This window comes from Actinia tenebrosa, unplaced genomic scaffold (genome assembly GCF_029948245.1).
Source record: "Actinia tenebrosa isolate PJP-AT-01 unplaced genomic scaffold, QUT_ActTen_1.0 PGA_scaffold5__44_contigs__length_20552954, whole genome shotgun sequence".
NCBI lineage: Eukaryota > Metazoa > Cnidaria > Anthozoa > Actiniaria > Actiniidae > Actinia > Actinia tenebrosa.
The window spans coordinates 15,000,620-15,017,097 of NW_028292582.1; the positions used below are offsets into that span (position 1 = coordinate 15,000,620).

The window sequence follows — 16,478 nt, forward strand, 5'->3', positions numbered from 1 at the left end:
CCATTCTTCCTTTCTTGTTAGTTATTTTCAGAGTCTAACTCTGACAAAATTTTTCGAATTTGAACGAAATTATTGGTGAAGTTTTTCAAACTAAAATTAAAACTTCACGAAAAAATTAAGTCTTCCCCAAATTTTTTGTCATGCATGTTTAAAGAGTGCATATATCTGTGCAATACAAATTACTAGTGCTAATAAAATAGTGCTAAATAAACAATAGAAAACAAAGGATTTTGTACAAAGTTGTGCAATTTTGTTTTACTAAAGTTTCACACATGCTGTTTGCACTCTAGCAGAGTTTGGAATTAGAAGGCATCGTCTTGAATTGTTGGAGAAGTTCCTCCAACTGGCCAGGCGCTCTCTCTTTTTGTTTGGCAGATTTCTTCAGTCCTTAAGGAACGGCCGTACAGGACATTTTATATTCTCAATGCAATCTCCCTGCTTGCTCTCCCTGTTGTAAATAATCAAAGTTCTCTTAACAGGGTTTAAAAAGAGAACAAAGATGTCGCCATCTTCGAAGGTGGTGATGTTGCTCTGTGTGCCTGTTGGTTCGTTAGGGCTGTAGCAGTATCCATCACACCAAAACCACGCATCTTTGGTCAATTCTCTCCAGTTACTGTAGATCGATCCTCGAGAAGATGGAGATTCGATACACGTGCTTGCAAGAGAAGTTTCACTATTCGTTAAGCTACGCTCACATTTTTTGACACCAATTTTACACCCTTGGAAGAACGACTGCTGAGGACCTAAATGCGAGCATGTTCTCATCATCATACTCGAGTCGCCGATGAACGATGAGTATAAGTTGATGTTGCTACGAAACTTTACCCGCCAGGAAAAACAATATCCACCGTCTATCACGATGTCGTCAATGGTAGTCGAGTTCCCTTGATACATTCTGGGGTCACTACTGAATGAATAATCCAAACTGCACTTGTTAATATTTACAATCTTCTGGCTCACATACCAGCAGAATGGACTGCCTTTTATGTTCTTACTATCCACCGCTACAGCGAGGACGTACTTCCCTGGGAATGCAGGCAAATATGATAAACTATATGTACCATTGTCGTTGTCTTTGACGTCGAGAAATTTCATGGCTGTAGCCCAGATTTCTTTCTGTGCGAGAGGACAGTCGGTGATGACGGCTTGAACTCTGTTTCCTCCTCTCAGAAGTTGTTGGCCAAAATGATCTCGCACTGTTATTACAAACTCGCAAAATTGGCCACAAAACGTGGTGTATATGGTGTCCGGTTCTCCACCAATAACTTGAAGCGAGCATGAGGATGGCACAGCTGTAGAGCTATCGATTCTAACAAGTTTTGGCATTAAATCTCTCAACGTCGTTTCGCTATCAATGCGTAATACTATCCCATCATCTTGAGACGGACTTGGATAAATCAGCTTCTCAGAAAGATCAGCCAAACGAGTAATGATCTGACTTTTAAGAGACAAAATTTCACTCTCACTACCATTACGGATAGCCTGTCTAGCAAAATGAACGCCATTCTTAATATTTGCCAAATGTTGTGAAAGATGATCTTCCTGTAAACGTATCGAGCGAAGTTTTGCCTTGCAAACTGTCCCTACTCCTTGCTTTAGCTCCGTCCGAATTTGCTGCAAAATACGAATTTGTGTATCGATAAAAACATCGACATTCCTTTCAGCAGCTGTCCCCTTTTGTTTGATTCTCGTTTTCATGAGTTTGACTTCCTTCAAAGTGTTTTCCAAAGTAGGTACTTTTTCAACTGCATCTCTTATAGCGATGAATATTTCTCGACTTTCTCTTTCTATAACTTCCTCAACTTTTTTAAATTCGTGTTCTCGGTGTTCAAAAATTGTGCAGTCACGACAGATGATTACTCGGCAAGCTTCACAGTAGAGTGACAGAGATTCATGCTCGTGTTTTCTGCAAAATATCTGCTTGGCTAAATCGTGTGGCTCTGCTCTTTTTACAGTTTCTAGTGTCACGACTCGATGGTGCTTGAGTGATTGTATTCTTTGGTGAGCTGCGATACAACAGCTACACATGAAAACACAACAATCGTTACAACGAACGACTGCACCTTTTTTCCCATGACAATTCTCGCAGTCAATTTTCTTTCCTTTTTGCTCGCTTCCTAAAGAATGAAGCTTCAAAATTGGCGTCAGATTTGTGATGCTGAAGTTCTGAGGTAGTTTTGCAATATCTTCTGGAGTCCACTGAGAAAAAGAAAAGAAAAAAATAAACGAATTAACTGCGATCGAACCTCACCTTTTTGTTGTTCGATAAAAAAATCAAAATTTAAATTAAAATATTTAGAAAAGCGTTGTGTTTACTTTAAATTTCGTGTAGCAAATCGGACAAAATGTTTCCAGTGACTTTTCTTCTGGTTTTCCGTTGAAGAGGTTATCAATACATTGTTTACAAAAAGAGTGTAAACACGGCAAGACCCGAGGATCTTTGAAATCATCTTTGCATAATGTGCAAAGCGTTGCCATACAGGAAACTGTGTTAAAAACAAGAAAATAGTCTCAACTACCCATGGCGATATGAAAATACAATCCTGAATAATTGCTGTCGGAAAAAAAGCTGAATTTTTTTCAAGTTCTTCGTCATGATGACGGAAGCTTCAGCGCGCGCACATCTTGGCGTGCGCGTGCTTTTGGGATACAACTGGAACTTTTTATTGTAAATTTATTCTGTCTTGCTTGCTTGCTTCTTACTTGCTTTTTCTTTTCACCTGGCTCCCACTTCCTTGTTTTTCTTGTCTCATTTTTTATTTTTCTTCTAGCTATTGAAAAATAAACAGGATATATATGCTTGCTTCTTCCTTGCTTGCCAGTCTCTATTTTATTTTTGATCACAGTTTCACACAGTCGCACTCTTTCCTCGCTAAATATAAACATAGCTTAAATGTACAAAATATAGAAGTGATAAAGCATTTATGAGTTTTGTTTTGTTGTTTAGCTGGCAAATAAATCCTAAAACGATTTATTATTTTTAAACAAGCCAGAAATATATACCTTGGGCTGGGTTACCTGTGTTGTAGGGGTTTGGTATCTATTGAGAAATGACATCATTGACCAATAGTATTCAATATGGACGACTAACTCGAGTGAATAAGCAAAAATTCTGCTTTCAAAGCACTATTTTTAGACCTTTACATCTTCCTTTCCTTATTCCAATGCCTCAGACGAGAAATTAAACATCTAATGGACTTCAAACATAAGACTTTTCGCAAATGCGGTAGCCGTAAGTACCAAAAATCTCCGCGGACAATTTTGAGTGTTTTTATATTCCTTCTTATATAATAATTTTCCTCCACTTTTCATCAGATTATAGCGATTTAGGAGCTTTAGATGGCGTTGAAGTCAAAATAGGACAAAATTTTCAGCCTCCTAGAAAGGTATTTCTTTATATGATTAAAAAATATATAATATTCAGTGCTTTTTGAGGTACAAATTTCTATGAACGATTCGCCCCTGCTTCCTTCCCATCGTTCCTTCACCTGGACTTCGACGTAAAGATTTAAGGAAGCATTTTATCATTTGACAGCTGCTCTAAAAGCATATGTTTTTTACATATTTTATCAATTTTAGGTTGCTTTGCCTGTTGGATTTCAACAGAACGATCCATCAGAGGTTCTAAATTTGACTGTGAGTACATTTAAAAAAATATATTATTCTGTATGATATATTATGCTTCAAAAATAGAGGTTTAACTTACTCATTTTTTCACTATTTTTTCAATTAATAATTTTATCCTTTTTTGGGATAGCTTACTCACTCTTATAATTATTTAGACAATTCTTGTGAAATAATTAGAATTTTCGTTTTCTCAAGGTTGCATGCACACCCAAATTTAAGGGACTTGACGGGCCACGATACCAGAACAGGAGCTTTATAATGAGAATTATCCTGCATTGCTATGAATGTTTTTGATAAGAATTCATAAAATTGATTATTCTCCTCTTTAAATATATACCTGGCTTCTCTCAATTTTACTGAATTCACATTTTTCAATTTTGTGGGCAGTCAAGTTCAATGCGCGCGCAACCTGGAGAAAACGGTTTATTAGATCGCAAAGCAAGGCCACTGGTTTATTGCCCACTTTAGAAACGAGTTGAGGACTGGGTACGAGTTTTTAGAATAGACCCTTTTCGAGTTCCAAATTACCGCTGTGTTTCTTGATTACAGACTCATTTACTCAGGCTTAGCCTCGATTTTGTGTAGAATATTCACGTGTTCCAGTCAAGGTCCATCAAGTTTCAAAGTGTTCGTATTGTTGATGTTATGCATTCTTTACTTTACCGTTGGTATTTGCGAGTAATCAGACACTGATTCGAGGCTAAGCCTGAGTAAATGAGTTAACAGATCAAAAACAGTTTTCCATGTTTGATACTCTGATCAAAACACGTGGGATGTTGAGAGAACACGAGAGGAGCATAGGAAACCATGACGCGTAGCGGAGTGGTTTCCAGCTTCTCAAGTGTTCTCCCAACATCCCAAGTGTTTTGATCAGAGCATCAAACACGGAAAACTGTTTTTGATTTGTTTTATAAAATAACAAACACGCGAAAAGATCGAAAAAAAGCAAAGTATAAGTAAATTCTCCCTACCTGCCGTCTTATTCCAACTGACCAATGAGCGCGCGAGATAGATTAAAATCTGCCAGTTGCAATACTCGCGCGCGCTATAATGACTATAGCGTGTTTTGATACTCCCATCAAACATGCTTTTCAACCAATCATAGCGTGCGTAGTGTCCCAATTATTTTATAATGTGTAATCAAGAAACACAGCGGTGTGTAATCAAGAAACACAGTGGTAATTTGGAACTCGAAAAGGGTCTATTAACCTAGTTAAAAAATAAACACCTTAACAAGAAAGAGTACATCAAAATTAAGTAAATTTCTGGAGTTTCAAGATTTTGGGATTCACCCCTTTTGCATAGCAACCTCCCAAACATCTCAAAAATTACAAAGAAATAAATGGTGACTGGGGACCCTTGTCCCTAGTAAATATATGTTTTTTTGTATATAATTTTTGATGATGTTTTTGATTGCTTATGATTTAGAAATAAATGGTGACTGGGGACCCTTGTCCCTAGTAAATATATGTTTTTTTGTATATAATTTTTGATGATGTTTTTGATCATGCTTATGATTTAGCTGTTACTTAGCCAATAGAAGCCAAACTGCAGAAACCCGTTAATCTTAATGTACTCTTTCTCGTCATGGAAATATTTAATAAGATTAATTATCAATACCTTCTCTATACTTGTTCCCAGTCCTTCACTCGTTTCTAAAGTGGCCAATTAGAGCTTTGCATGTTTTCCTCCTAACACATCTTTTTCCTTTTCAATGACAATGATTTAATCATCATTATTTATGATTTATATAGCATCCTTTCTATTTGCGCATTACATTAAGTTGTGAATTTCAATCATGAGAGGTGGTTAGTATGAAGTGTAGAGACTGTGTTTGCTCAGTCACTGTCAGGATTTCATTAAAGCCTTAGCACTTCTTCTAGTGTTGATGAAGTATGGAGAGACAGGACTTCCATTTACATGTAAAATGATCATCCAAGCCACTTGAAATTCTAACCATTTGTAGATATTATTACAAAGACAGCTTTTCCCTCAGTTATTAAACCCTGAGTGTTGGTCCAGGCATTAAACTTACCCAATACTCTGAATGCTCAAACCAACTAAAATGTTGATATTCAAATTATTTTTTCAGTATGATTTTGCATTGGAAAATGAAATCATATCAAAAGTGGAAGAATTAAAAGCAAAACAATTACAACAAAAGGAAGAAGAAGAAGAGGCAAGACAAGATGCCGCAGCCCTTGCTGAAGAAACTGTTTCAGCCACTACCAGTTCTTCGACCAGGAACATTTCTATTTCAACAGGACAGGAAATATTCTCAACAGTAGGAACTGATATTTTACAACCAACAACTTGCACGACAGTGGGACATAAAAGAAATGAAAGCTTGGGAAAGAATCCTTTTGATCTGTCAGACTTTGAAGCACAGGACTCAAATCCATTTGAGCTTGTTGAACTTCAGACTATAAATGATTTAGATGAGTTGAAAAGTGTCCTTCAATCAAGTTCGCAGGCATCACTTGCAGAAGGAGCTCAAACTGTTGCTGTATCTTCAACCAAGGGCCCTACAACAGTCGCAAGCTCTGAGCAGGGTTCTTCAAGACAGCCTTCACAGCCGTTTAACTACCTCGTAAGTCAGACCCCTAAAGATAGCTCCGTTTCTCAGCCAATCAAGGCTAATATTAATTCAAAACTATCTAAATCTGTACCTGATCTTGCAAGCAATCAGTTAGTTGATATTTCAAGTGGAGAAAATGTTAATGATAACGTCGTAAACCCGAGGAGTGTCTCACCACCCACTCTTCAGAATGGACAATTTTCACTACCCAGTGCTGTTCCTACCATGGGGTATGGAATACCTTCTCGACCTTTTAGTTATTTACATGGTGTGCAGAATAATTCTTTTTCGTCACCAACTGTGCAACAAAATAATCCAGTTTTGGTAGATGTTAACAGTTCTGTCCCAGTTTTGCAAGTTTCATTACCTTCGTCATTACCTCCAATAAGCACTACCCCATCATCGTTAATCAGTGGTAGTCAGACTGCATATCCTATGGCTGGAGGGAACATCCAAGAGCCATCAAACATTAGACTCCCACCTTTGAGGAAACCTCCCCCAATACCTCCACGACTTTCAGGTCGCAAAATTGAACCTAGTAGTATTGACAATGTAGGAAGCAATAGTCAAAATGCCGTCAACGTTGGTGTTTCTTCATCATATCTTGAAAATACTGAAGTGATACCAGTTTCTGGAAGTAGTGGTCAGGATATGGCAAGATCTTCTCAAACTTCACAAAGCAAGGTAAAAGGATTGTATATAGTTAGTGTGGGATGTGGGTAGGTTGGTGGATAAAGGGTGGGTCATATTGCAGAGGGAATGATAATTTATATAATGTTTGGAGGGAAAGGTCTTTGCATCAATCCATCCGTCCATCTGTCCGTCCGTCCATCCATTCATCCATCCACGCACCTGTCTGTCTGTTTCTCTGTCCGTCCGACCACGCATACAAGCATCCATCCATCCATCTATTGATCCTGTTTGTTCACTTGTTCATCCATTTATTTATTCATTATTTATTTATTTCACCTGTTTACTATTGATTTTCTATTTATAATTTATTTCATTTTGATTATCATTTCATTTGATTTTGTTTTTGCTTTTTGTTTTCATTTTTTTTTTATCATTTATTTGGTTGATTCAAGCCTGATGTTGAATCCAATTCATCACCAAAACATTCATTAATAAAAAGACAACCTGCACAAAGGAGAAATAAGTCCAAAGAGGTGAGATGACCATCTTAGCACCAGAAAACCTTGAATTCTCTTTTCCATTTTGAAGTAGTTTTCAATAAGGGAAATAAAATAACCTTATTTAATGTGGAAAGTACACACAGCTGACCGCTACTTTACAGTGTAGTCCACAAATTAATAAACTGAAATGAATGATCAAAGAAACCTAAAGTGTGTTAAGAATCCCAACTGGCAAGGAGGCAAACCAGTTGGCTATTTGGAAGCATGAACTAATCAGAAATCAGGACAAATACGGTCTCAGCTAGTGGCTACAGCAGGACTCAAACCAGGCACCACCAGATTGTGAAACCGATGCTATGACCACTCGTCCATGCTGCATCCTCAAATGACCAAAAAAAGCCATCCAAATTAGTAGATAAATTTAGAAAACAGAGTAATGTAGCAACAAGAACACAATATGATGGTGAATGTGTTCTATTTAGCAATTATTAGTCCTTGATTCGGAATGGGCGTTGAGTCAATAGTCCATGAGGCCAAAAACCGATTGATTCATAGACCACAAGGGTGAAAGGACTAATTGTTTTAGTCAAATCCAACTAGTAGGTCAAATGTATAGGTGCAAACAAGTTTTGAATTAAAGTTAAATTTAATTAATGTTTTGGTTTTCAAAGCCAGCACTTTTCACCACTAGTAGGATATAACTTATATCCTAGGGAGGGGGAAGGGGGGTTGGAGTTTTCTGTGGGACTTCAATGACCCTCCCCTCCCTCAATACTTTCAATATCTTGGAGTGACAAGGACAAGAGATGTTATGAAAGTCCTTTAAAAACACATCCACCTTGAAACATATTAACTCTTTCCTTCAGTCTATATTAGTGTTACTTATTCAAACATTCTTATTGTTATAGGATAGCTCAAGGCGTCATTCTACTCCCCTACCACCCATTCCTAGCTCTAGCCCCCCACCACAACCTAGTTCACAGTCAACGTTACCAGATCCCACACCAGTATTAACAGAGTCTGAGAAACGCTTTGTTGATTACATTGGAATCATGGGCTTTCCTATGCCGAGAATTGCAAGGGCAGTACAGAGACTTGGTGAGAAGGATAAAGAGGTGAGTGTGTTGACAGTAATGATGGGGTGGGATCCCTGTGGAACCACAAGGGCACTTCAAGGACGTGGTTCGACAGGGCACATAATAGGGAAAAAAATATGCCCTACCAGTCCAGTAAATTTTCCCTATCATTTTATTATCCATTAGGCAGTTGATCATTATTGTTGTCTGCCTAACCTGGTCATTGGCCTGCCATTTGGCTTTTATTTCGAGCCTTGTTAGGATGAGAGGAATAGTTGAATGTTCTTCACATCCAGTAGATGATTTCCTTTCACATTTTTTAAACATATTAAGTCTGGTATATTTAACACAGGTGATAGATTTCTTGGTCATCGTAGAGAAACTCACTGAGGAGGGATTTCCTGATGATGATGTAGAAATAGCACTTAGTCTTTTTGATGATGATGAGAAAAAGGTGAATATTATTATTTTGTAAATTAATTATCGATTGTAATTATCAATTGTCTTGTCTATTCATTCTGGAAAATTTTGTCTCCTCCATGGAGAGTTTTCTGAGAGGTTGGGAAGGTCAGACTGCAGGTGGTATTTTACATAGTTTCAGAAAATATCCACACCTACCCCATGGAGGGGGTATGAAATTTCCAAGGGGTGGGGAGGGTCTGAGGAGGGTATTTTGTGAAGTTCCAGAAAATATCCATACCTCCCCTGCAGTGGAGATTGGAATTTCCAAGGAGTGGGGAGGGTCTGAGAAGGGTATAGTGTGTACTTCCAGAAAATATCCATACCTCCCCTGCAGTGGAGATTAGAATTTCCCAGGGGTGGGTTGGGGCCTAATGAGGGTATAGTGTGTAGTTCCAGAAAATATCCATACCTCCCCTACAGTGGAGATTAGAATTTCCCAGGGGTGGGGAGGGTCTAATGAGGGTATAGTGTGTAGTTCCAGGAAATACAGTATGCTATATTTAACTGTTAGCATTAACTTCAGATTTTGAATTTTCTTGTTTTGTTTCTTCTTTAGGCACTGGAATTCCTTAAACTGTCTGAAAGTTTCAAGCAGCTGGGATTTGAAGAGCCATACATCCAAGAAGCATTGAAAGCAGCTGATAACGATCATGATAAGGCATTAGACTTTCTGACCTCAATCTCTGCCTCCTAATGAATAGTTTAATTATCAAGCGGAATTAATTTATTGAGAAGCAAATTTTGTTCAAATTATATTGCTAGTTTGTGTATATGGAGGGCGATGTGGGGAGGGAGCGTGGTGGGGGTGCTCAAAATTGCACTCCACAGAAATTCGATCATAGAACGAGGGCCACTTGTGGTTAGCCAATGACTATTACCTCAAAGAAACAAGAACCGTTTTATTTATTTTTGAGGGGAAAATCCAACAAACTGAGAATCTGCAAAGAAAATAGAAAACCATTTAAAAAAGTTGAAAATCCCCACTTCTAAATGAATTCTCAAAAAAAAAAAAAAAAGATCTGAAAAACCATGTCTAAAATTTTCCAAATTCAAAAATCCTCACATGCCCCTCTATGCATAGCCAGTACTTTAAGCAATCCTTTGTATCATTCTCCCAAAGAGAAGTAGAGGTAGTGCCTCTAGTGGTTATGGGCTCAAATCTCAGGTTTGCCATCATGTGATTAGAGTTGTTTGTTTGTTCTGTCCTGTGCTTCAAGGGTATTTCTTTAAGCCCTCATGTTTTAGGGTCTATTTAGAGTTTGTTACTGTTCTCTAGCTTTTCTAGTTTTCTGGCTTTGCTCCCTTCTCAAAACCTAATTTGCTGAATTTCAATTTGATCTGTGAGTTTCAGGCCATAATAAACTGAGAGTCAAGAGTTTTTGTCCACCAAAATAAAAATCATGTTTACTTACTGAGGGATATCAATGAAATTTTAGACAATCCAAAAGTCAAGCACTCTTCATCATTAGTGAGGTGCATCATAACATTGACAGTGACTGCGATTAAAGTATTAAATTTTATAACTTGGTGGGGCCAAAAAAAAAAAAAAGTGTGTTTCATGTTGCACAACCAACCCTAATTTTCTCGCCGATTTTTTCCGACCCTAATATTTTTTCATTCACAAATGCACCACAGGGTTCCCAAAAAGCTCATTTCCACTGTTGTATCAGTAAAAAAAATCTGACCTACCAACCCCAATTATTTTTCTCATGCAAATGGAAACACTTATTTTTTTGTTTGGCCTGGTCATATTATTCTTCAAAGAAGGTGTTAACCTAACTATAGTTTCAATAGAGGCTTGTTTCAAAGGAAAGTCTTGCCAAGTAGAGAGCAAACTTGCTATTTTTACTGTACTAGTACTAAAGCTGCAATGAAACTGTGTTAAGATTGGGTAATGCTCAAGAAAACATTAATGGTAAGGCATTTCTACGGCATAAGTACCGTTAATGTAAGTCGGTATGTACGTTTCGCACTAATGCAAAACTCTCTATTATTGTCGTTATGCTTTCAAAGCCCTAAGCTAAACCTATAGGTATATATTATGGATTTAAACTACTACTGATCTAGACTACCCCTAAAATTATTATTATTATACAGTTAGGGGTAAAATGAAAATTTTCTAAAGAAATATCAAAATATAAAATTTTCTTTAGAAATGGTTTTGTAACAAAATCTGCAATTTTTTTTTAACTTTTATTTTTGGCTTTTTTTGTTCAGCATTAAAAATAATGAAAATTTTATCACAAAAATTGATTATAATGTATAAAGTATGTTTCAAATATTTACTAGATATTATATTATGTACAGAAATTTTAATTTTTGTTGTGATTGTAGCATCATAAAGAAAGAATAATAGTTTTGATCAAAGATAATTAATTTGATATTATCCTTTATCTATAAGACCTTTCCTGAATAGACCATTTCACAGATCCCACGGCTCAACCTCAGCCTCGTCAGCGTGTAATATATTCTTTAGAAATTGCCTACAACCTGTGAAATTCTTAAGTGTTTCAATTGTTTGTTGATGTGTAAATTCCTTTCATTACTGCGGACTGTAGTCAAATTCTAAAGAATAATTACACGCTGACGAGGCTGAGGTTGAGTAACGGGATCCGTGAAATGGCCTATTCACTTGACTGGTCATAATGGTTTCAAGTGGAGGTTGGATGAGGTTGAATAAAAGAAACAAGTTCAGTTTCAACTTCAAACCATCGTTCCGTGATCATCCAAACAATTTCAGGAAAGGTAGATTGCTGGGTGTCATCTTGACATCATTTCTTGTCTTGCGCAGAATATTCATCAGTTGAATCACAAGTTTCTGGCATAACGTTACTGGTCAAAATGACCAGTATCCTGGTTGGACATTGTCCAGTAACTGGCCTTTAATTTTAGCTCTGCAACCTTACTAAATCAAACTATCATCCTTCATAGAAAAAAAAACATCCCTGAGCTACATCAAAGAAATTTTTTCCATTTTTCCTACCTTTCCTCTTAACAGGATTCATGCTACTCCTTAAACTCCTTGAAAACTCCTTGAATTTATTTCAGGTTTTCAAGGGCACTTGAAAAGCTCTTGAATTTCACAATGTTAGCGAAACTTTTTAAAAACTCCTTGGATTTTTGCTTTGATCATTACTTGCATGGTTCTTAAATAGATCTCTTTGGAAATATTGGAAAATCTGAAAGTTGGCCATGTGCAACCACCATGTAAAACCTTGGCATAGTTAGCTGGACATACTCCTTGAAAATTCATTTTTGGGTCCTTGTATACTCCTTGAATAGTCCTTGAATTTTAAGTCGTTACCTCAGTACGAACCCTGTCTTAATTTTGCATCATTCCACACAGATTTTTACCACGACAAGGCTCCATTTTGACCAACTGTTGACGTCATATCATGGTAAATAAGAGGACATAGATTAAACTTTCAAGTTTTAGCCTCAAAAAATTTAAAATCTACATACCGTACTGATACATACATACAACTGATATAAAATAATTTTTTATTCATTTACTACCCTACAATTCATTACTAAGAAGTTTAAGCTTTAGTCAGTAATTGTGTCCTTTAATACTAGCAGGTTGACATGTCCCAGTTGGCTGGTTGTTGAGCAACTCTACACTTGTTGGCTGGCCACAAAGAATATTACTGCCTCTACCACCATTTTCATAAACATGCGAACTCGGTACATGTAGCTGCGAGCTGGCGCATGCTGAAATTTTTTTTTCCGATGCTGTCAATTAAAACATACCTTATCACTCCGTACCTTTCATATTTTTTAACTGGTGGCATTGAAAAAACAAATTTCAGCGTGCATCTTGGAAACACAGAGTTCACATGTTTATGAAAATGGGGGCAAGTTATATTTTTATAAATATACTGACTGGTACTATGAATTCTTTAGAAATTTCATTTTTGGCTGGGCTTCAAAAACGAGTGCTGTACAGTTTACAAAATTAAATCCCTATTAACAAAAACAATCAATTCCTAATGTCCCCCAAAAAATTATTTTTGTTCCTTGTTACACTCCTCTACACATTTTAAGTAGTCCTTGACATCCTCAGAGGATCCAATGAAAATTGGTGATCTCTGATGAAGAGATGTGGGAATAATATCTAGGATGTTCTGTATGCCATCGGTGGCCATGCCGCCAGCTTGGGTGATGATGTAAGCCATTGGATTACATTCATATAACAGACGAAGCTGATAAAGAGAAAAAATGATATAAAAGGTTATAAAAAACCCTGAAATAACCTCTGGGCTGCATGGTCAAAGTCAGAGCACAGATTAAACCCTGAAACAACCTCTGGGCTGCGTGGTCAAAGTCAGGGCACAGATTAAACCCTGAAACAACCTCTGGGCTGCGTGGTCAAAGTCAGGGCACAGATTAAACCCTGAAACAACCTCAATAGCATGATTTCAGGGATCAATTATATATTATCTTACCTTTCCTTTGGGACTCTTGGTATTGGGAGGGTACATAAAGATTCCACCATACACAAGGGTTCTATGCAAGTCTGACACCATAGAACCAACATAACGAGATGCATACGGCCCTCTTGAATCCTAACAGAAAACAACAAGTCAATATCACATATGCTGAGTTTATCGATAATCACCACCATATACTGGTCAGCCAATAAGAGAACAAACAAACAACAAGCAATCAAACAGAGGTGAACTTACTGTAGGGTTTTTGATCATTTCTAGGTATTTTTTCATTGGTTCAAAGAAGTAGGCTTGATTGCCTTCATTGACGCTGTAGATAAGCTTGCCTCTAGGCTTCATTTTGATGTTTGGATTTGTCAATACAAACTCTCCAATTGACTGGAATAAAACAACATCAAAGAACAAACATCAAAATACAACCAATTTTCTGATACTTTGTACACAGAATTTCCTAAGGGTAGTGGGGTATGTCTAATCTTAACCCCCCAGGGGAGGGTGGTGGAGTTCTTTTTGTTAGTCTAATTTTCAGCCATTCTTAGTATAAGTACAACCAATTTTCTGATTATTTGTTCACAGAAATTCCTAAGGTTAGTGGGTATGTCTAATCTTAACTCCCCAGGGGAGGGTGGTAGGGTTGTTTTTGGACCTCCATTGGAGTTAGATTTGTTTGAAGGTTAGTCTCATTTGCAGCCATTCTTAGTATCAATCACCAACTGCCTCCAGGAACAAGGACAAGAACAAGAGCAAGGTATAGCAAGAACTAATGTAAATTGACCGATATGAAATTTCACTTACGGGATCCAATGTAAAGCAGTTCACTCCATGACCTGTAGACAGGACAACAACAGTCGCACTACCAAACAAAGCATAGCCAGCAGCCACCATATTTTTGCCTGGTTGTAGACCATCTTTCTGTGAGGGAGGGCCATTATCTGAGAGCTGTAATCAAGTAAAATATATATTTATAAAATAACTGTTATAAATATTGTGTTCTGATTGGTTTGGAGCGCATGCTTTATGAGACCACATTGCATGTGCGAGCACTTTCAGTTGCATCAATCCTATCTAAAATAATGTTTATCGTTTGTAGAACAGATTTCCTGCATTGTGATTGGCTGTATTTTCAAAAGTGTGCGATGATAGGTAATAATTAATATTATGAAATGACATATTATTATACATTACATATTGCTATTTGACCATACCTTTTTAGCTATTCCAAAGATACTCCCAATAGATGCAAGACAGTCGATATTTGATGAGCCATCTAGAGGGTCAAACCACACTACATATTTGCCTTGTTTCTCAGTCTCTACTTCAATGACTGTCTCATTCTCCTCTGATACAAGTAGGCATGTCGTATAAGAAGATTTTAACATATTTATGAACAATTCATTAGCCATCACGTCTAACTTCTGCTGGGCATCTCCTGAGACGTTGGTATCTCCAGCAATTCCATATCTAGAATGGAAATAAAATTCCTTAAAATATTATTTACTAATACCATTTAAAAGTTAACTGAAGAAAAAGCCTGAAATAGACCTCTTTAGCTTGAATGAAAATTTTGCCATATCAGACCAAATGTCATTCTTTTGAGAATAAGATTCTTTGTTTGAGTCAGTAGCCATATTTGTGTGTCGTCTCATGTGCAATCAATAAACAAAGAAATAATACTCTTGGGAATGACACATGGTCTAAAAATATGGGCAAAACATTATGACCAAGCTAAAGAGGTCTATTAAGGGAGAGACTAACAAACTCTACAAACAAGCAGAGATTGTAGGGGGTGGTAGAGCCATGGAAGGTTACTAAAATGAAATGATGAAATAAAGAAATGAAAAGTGGAGGGAAGATAAGCAAAAGAAAAAGAACGGGAAGAGAAGAGGATAAAATATAAAAAGAGAAAAATAAAGGAAAGGAAACAAATGAGATATCAAAAGAAAATGGGAAGAGAGGGGAGAGGAGGTGTACTTCACTTTAAATTATGCTATTGCAACAAGTCCTTACAGTCTTGCGATTCCAGCTTTCCTGACAGCGGATGAAGTAGCCTTAACTGCAGTCATGATTGCATTCAGTAGCTGAGTCAAGTCTCCTGTAGCACCTTCGACCTTTCGCTGTTCACTGAGCACGAAGCGAGTCAGTGTAACTGCGTTCGTGTCGACCATATTTGCTTACAACTAGCAAAACAAGATAAAGTATTACATTAAAACACCTTAATTCGCACAGAAAAATGATGAAAAATTAATATGCCACATAAATTGTCAACGTTTTTGAGTCTAAAATGGAAAATAAGCTTTAAAAATTGGTGCATAGTTGACCCAGATGTAAATCTAATCCCAGCTGAAATGCTATTATGTCACAAGAAATAAATACGCCACAGTGACATTTCTGGTTATTCTGGGTTCACAAATATCTAAACTATCTATTCTTGTTCTCTGAGTATTACGAAATGTTAAAAACTGACTTACTTGGAAGATTTTTAAGGTAAAGAATCTAAGTCAAAATTGAGTTCAACAAGAGGAACGTCGAGTATAACAACGTGGCTTCTGGGGCGGGGCTCAAACGTGTACAACTATTATGTCCCTCATGAATCTAGCCAATGAATGAGTGTTCCGTGGCTACGCCCTTGGTACGCCTTTTTAGTGGGAAAATAGGATAAATAATAAGATAAAAATGAAAAAATGAAATAAAAATGGAAGGACAACAATAATATTTTCCCTTGTGAAGCAAGTCAATCACCTAGCCTTTTATAGCTTCAAATTTCGTGCGTTTTTCTTGTGGAAAATAGAAAAAATTAAAATAAAATAGTAACATAATAAATTCATATATGTATAAATGTATGTATATTTGTAAAGTTTTGGTTAACAATGCAGTAGTAATATAATATTCCCCGTTTTTTGCAATGTAATTATTTGTAACACCTATTTAGTCAAATTTGTTAATGGGTTTCCTGTGTTTTTGCTAGAAAGGAAATCTTAGAAAACTTTTATTCCCGTATTTTTATTTATCGTATGGCATTACTATAACAAATTAACTTTCAATTTTTAAGGACTCTTTGAAAATGAACTTTGAAAGCAATGTTATTTGAGGGGGGGATGGGCGGGGGGAGTGTTTAGGAAACCACAGGGTTTGGGTTGCCTGTGGTTCTTGTCTC

The 16,478-nt window shown here is 36.9% G+C and overlaps 3 protein-coding genes across 4 annotated transcripts; 1 reads left to right on the forward strand and 2 right to left on the reverse strand.

The window, feature by feature from the left end:
* Positions 1-280: 280 nt before the first annotated feature.
* LOC116299290 (E3 ubiquitin-protein ligase TRIM45-like) lies at positions 281-2,753 on the reverse strand. The gene is made up of 2 exons (XM_031707920.2): positions 2,721-2,753; positions 281-2,199 (listed from the first exon to the last, which is right to left on the reverse strand). Exons 1-2 carry the CDS (start codon positions 2,751-2,753, stop codon positions 382-384), a joined length of 1,851 nt encoding a protein of 616 aa, XP_031563780.2. The 3' UTR covers positions 281-381.
* Positions 2,754-3,077: 324 nt separating this feature from the next.
* LOC116299277 (uncharacterized) lies at positions 3,078-11,577 on the forward strand. Of its 2 annotated transcripts, XM_031707905.2 has the most exons (8): positions 3,078-3,232; positions 3,316-3,386; positions 3,580-3,636; positions 5,720-6,889; positions 7,291-7,371; positions 8,247-8,453; positions 8,767-8,868; positions 9,433-11,577. In XM_031707905.2, exons 1-8 carry the CDS (start codon positions 3,193-3,195, stop codon positions 9,568-9,570), a joined length of 1,866 nt encoding a protein of 621 aa, XP_031563765.1. In that variant the 5' UTR covers positions 3,078-3,192; the 3' UTR covers positions 9,571-11,577. The 2 variants fall into 2 exon arrangements, with proteins under 2 accessions (XP_031563765.1, XP_031563766.1); XM_031707906.2 differs by lacking the exon at positions 7,291-7,371.
* A 783-nt stretch (positions 11,578-12,360) lies between these two features.
* On the reverse strand, positions 12,361-15,865 carry LOC116299279 (fructose-1,6-bisphosphatase 1). The gene is made up of 7 exons (XM_031707909.2): positions 15,793-15,865; positions 15,332-15,501; positions 14,530-14,785; positions 14,120-14,263; positions 13,562-13,702; positions 13,322-13,441; positions 12,361-13,078 (listed from the first exon to the last, which is right to left on the reverse strand). Exons 2-7 carry the CDS (start codon positions 15,487-15,489, stop codon positions 12,881-12,883), a joined length of 1,017 nt encoding a protein of 338 aa, XP_031563769.1. The 5' UTR covers positions 15,490-15,501; positions 15,793-15,865; the 3' UTR covers positions 12,361-12,880.
* Positions 15,866-16,478: the final 613 nt, after the last annotated feature.

What these genes read in the sequence shown, in the direction of transcription:
- LOC116299290 (XM_031707920.2), bottom strand. Translation starts at nt 2,753, where the DNA reads ATGAGACAAGAAAAACAAGGAAGTGGGAGCCAG. An exon ending in AACAAGGAAGTGGGAGCCAG is followed by an intron (nt 2,200 to 2,720) that starts GTGAAAAGAAAA and finishes TCTTTTTCTCAG; the next exon opens with TGGACTCCAGAAGATATTGC.
- LOC116299277 (XM_031707905.2), top strand. Translation starts at nt 3,193, where the DNA reads ATGGACTTCAAACATAAGACTTTTCGCAAATGCGGTAGCC. An exon ending in CTCAAACTTCACAAAGCAAG is followed by an intron (nt 6,890 to 7,290) that starts GTAAAAGGATTG and finishes GGTTGATTCAAG; the next exon opens with CCTGATGTTGAATCCAATTC. An exon ending in TTGATGATGATGAGAAAAAG is followed by an intron (nt 8,869 to 9,432) that starts GTGAATATTATT and finishes TTTCTTCTTTAG; the next exon opens with GCACTGGAATTCCTTAAACT.
- LOC116299279 (XM_031707909.2), bottom strand. Translation starts at nt 15,489, where the DNA reads ATGGTCGACACGAACGCAGTTACACTGACTCGCTTCGTGCTCAGTGAA. An exon ending in TCTTTGGAATAGCTAAAAAG is followed by an intron (nt 14,264 to 14,529) that starts GTATGGTCAAAT and finishes ACTTGATTACAG; the next exon opens with CTCTCAGATAATGGCCCTCC. An exon ending in AAATGATCAAAAACCCTACA is followed by an intron (nt 13,442 to 13,561) that starts GTAAGTTCACCT and finishes GTTTTCTGTTAG; the next exon opens with GATTCAAGAGGGCCGTATGC.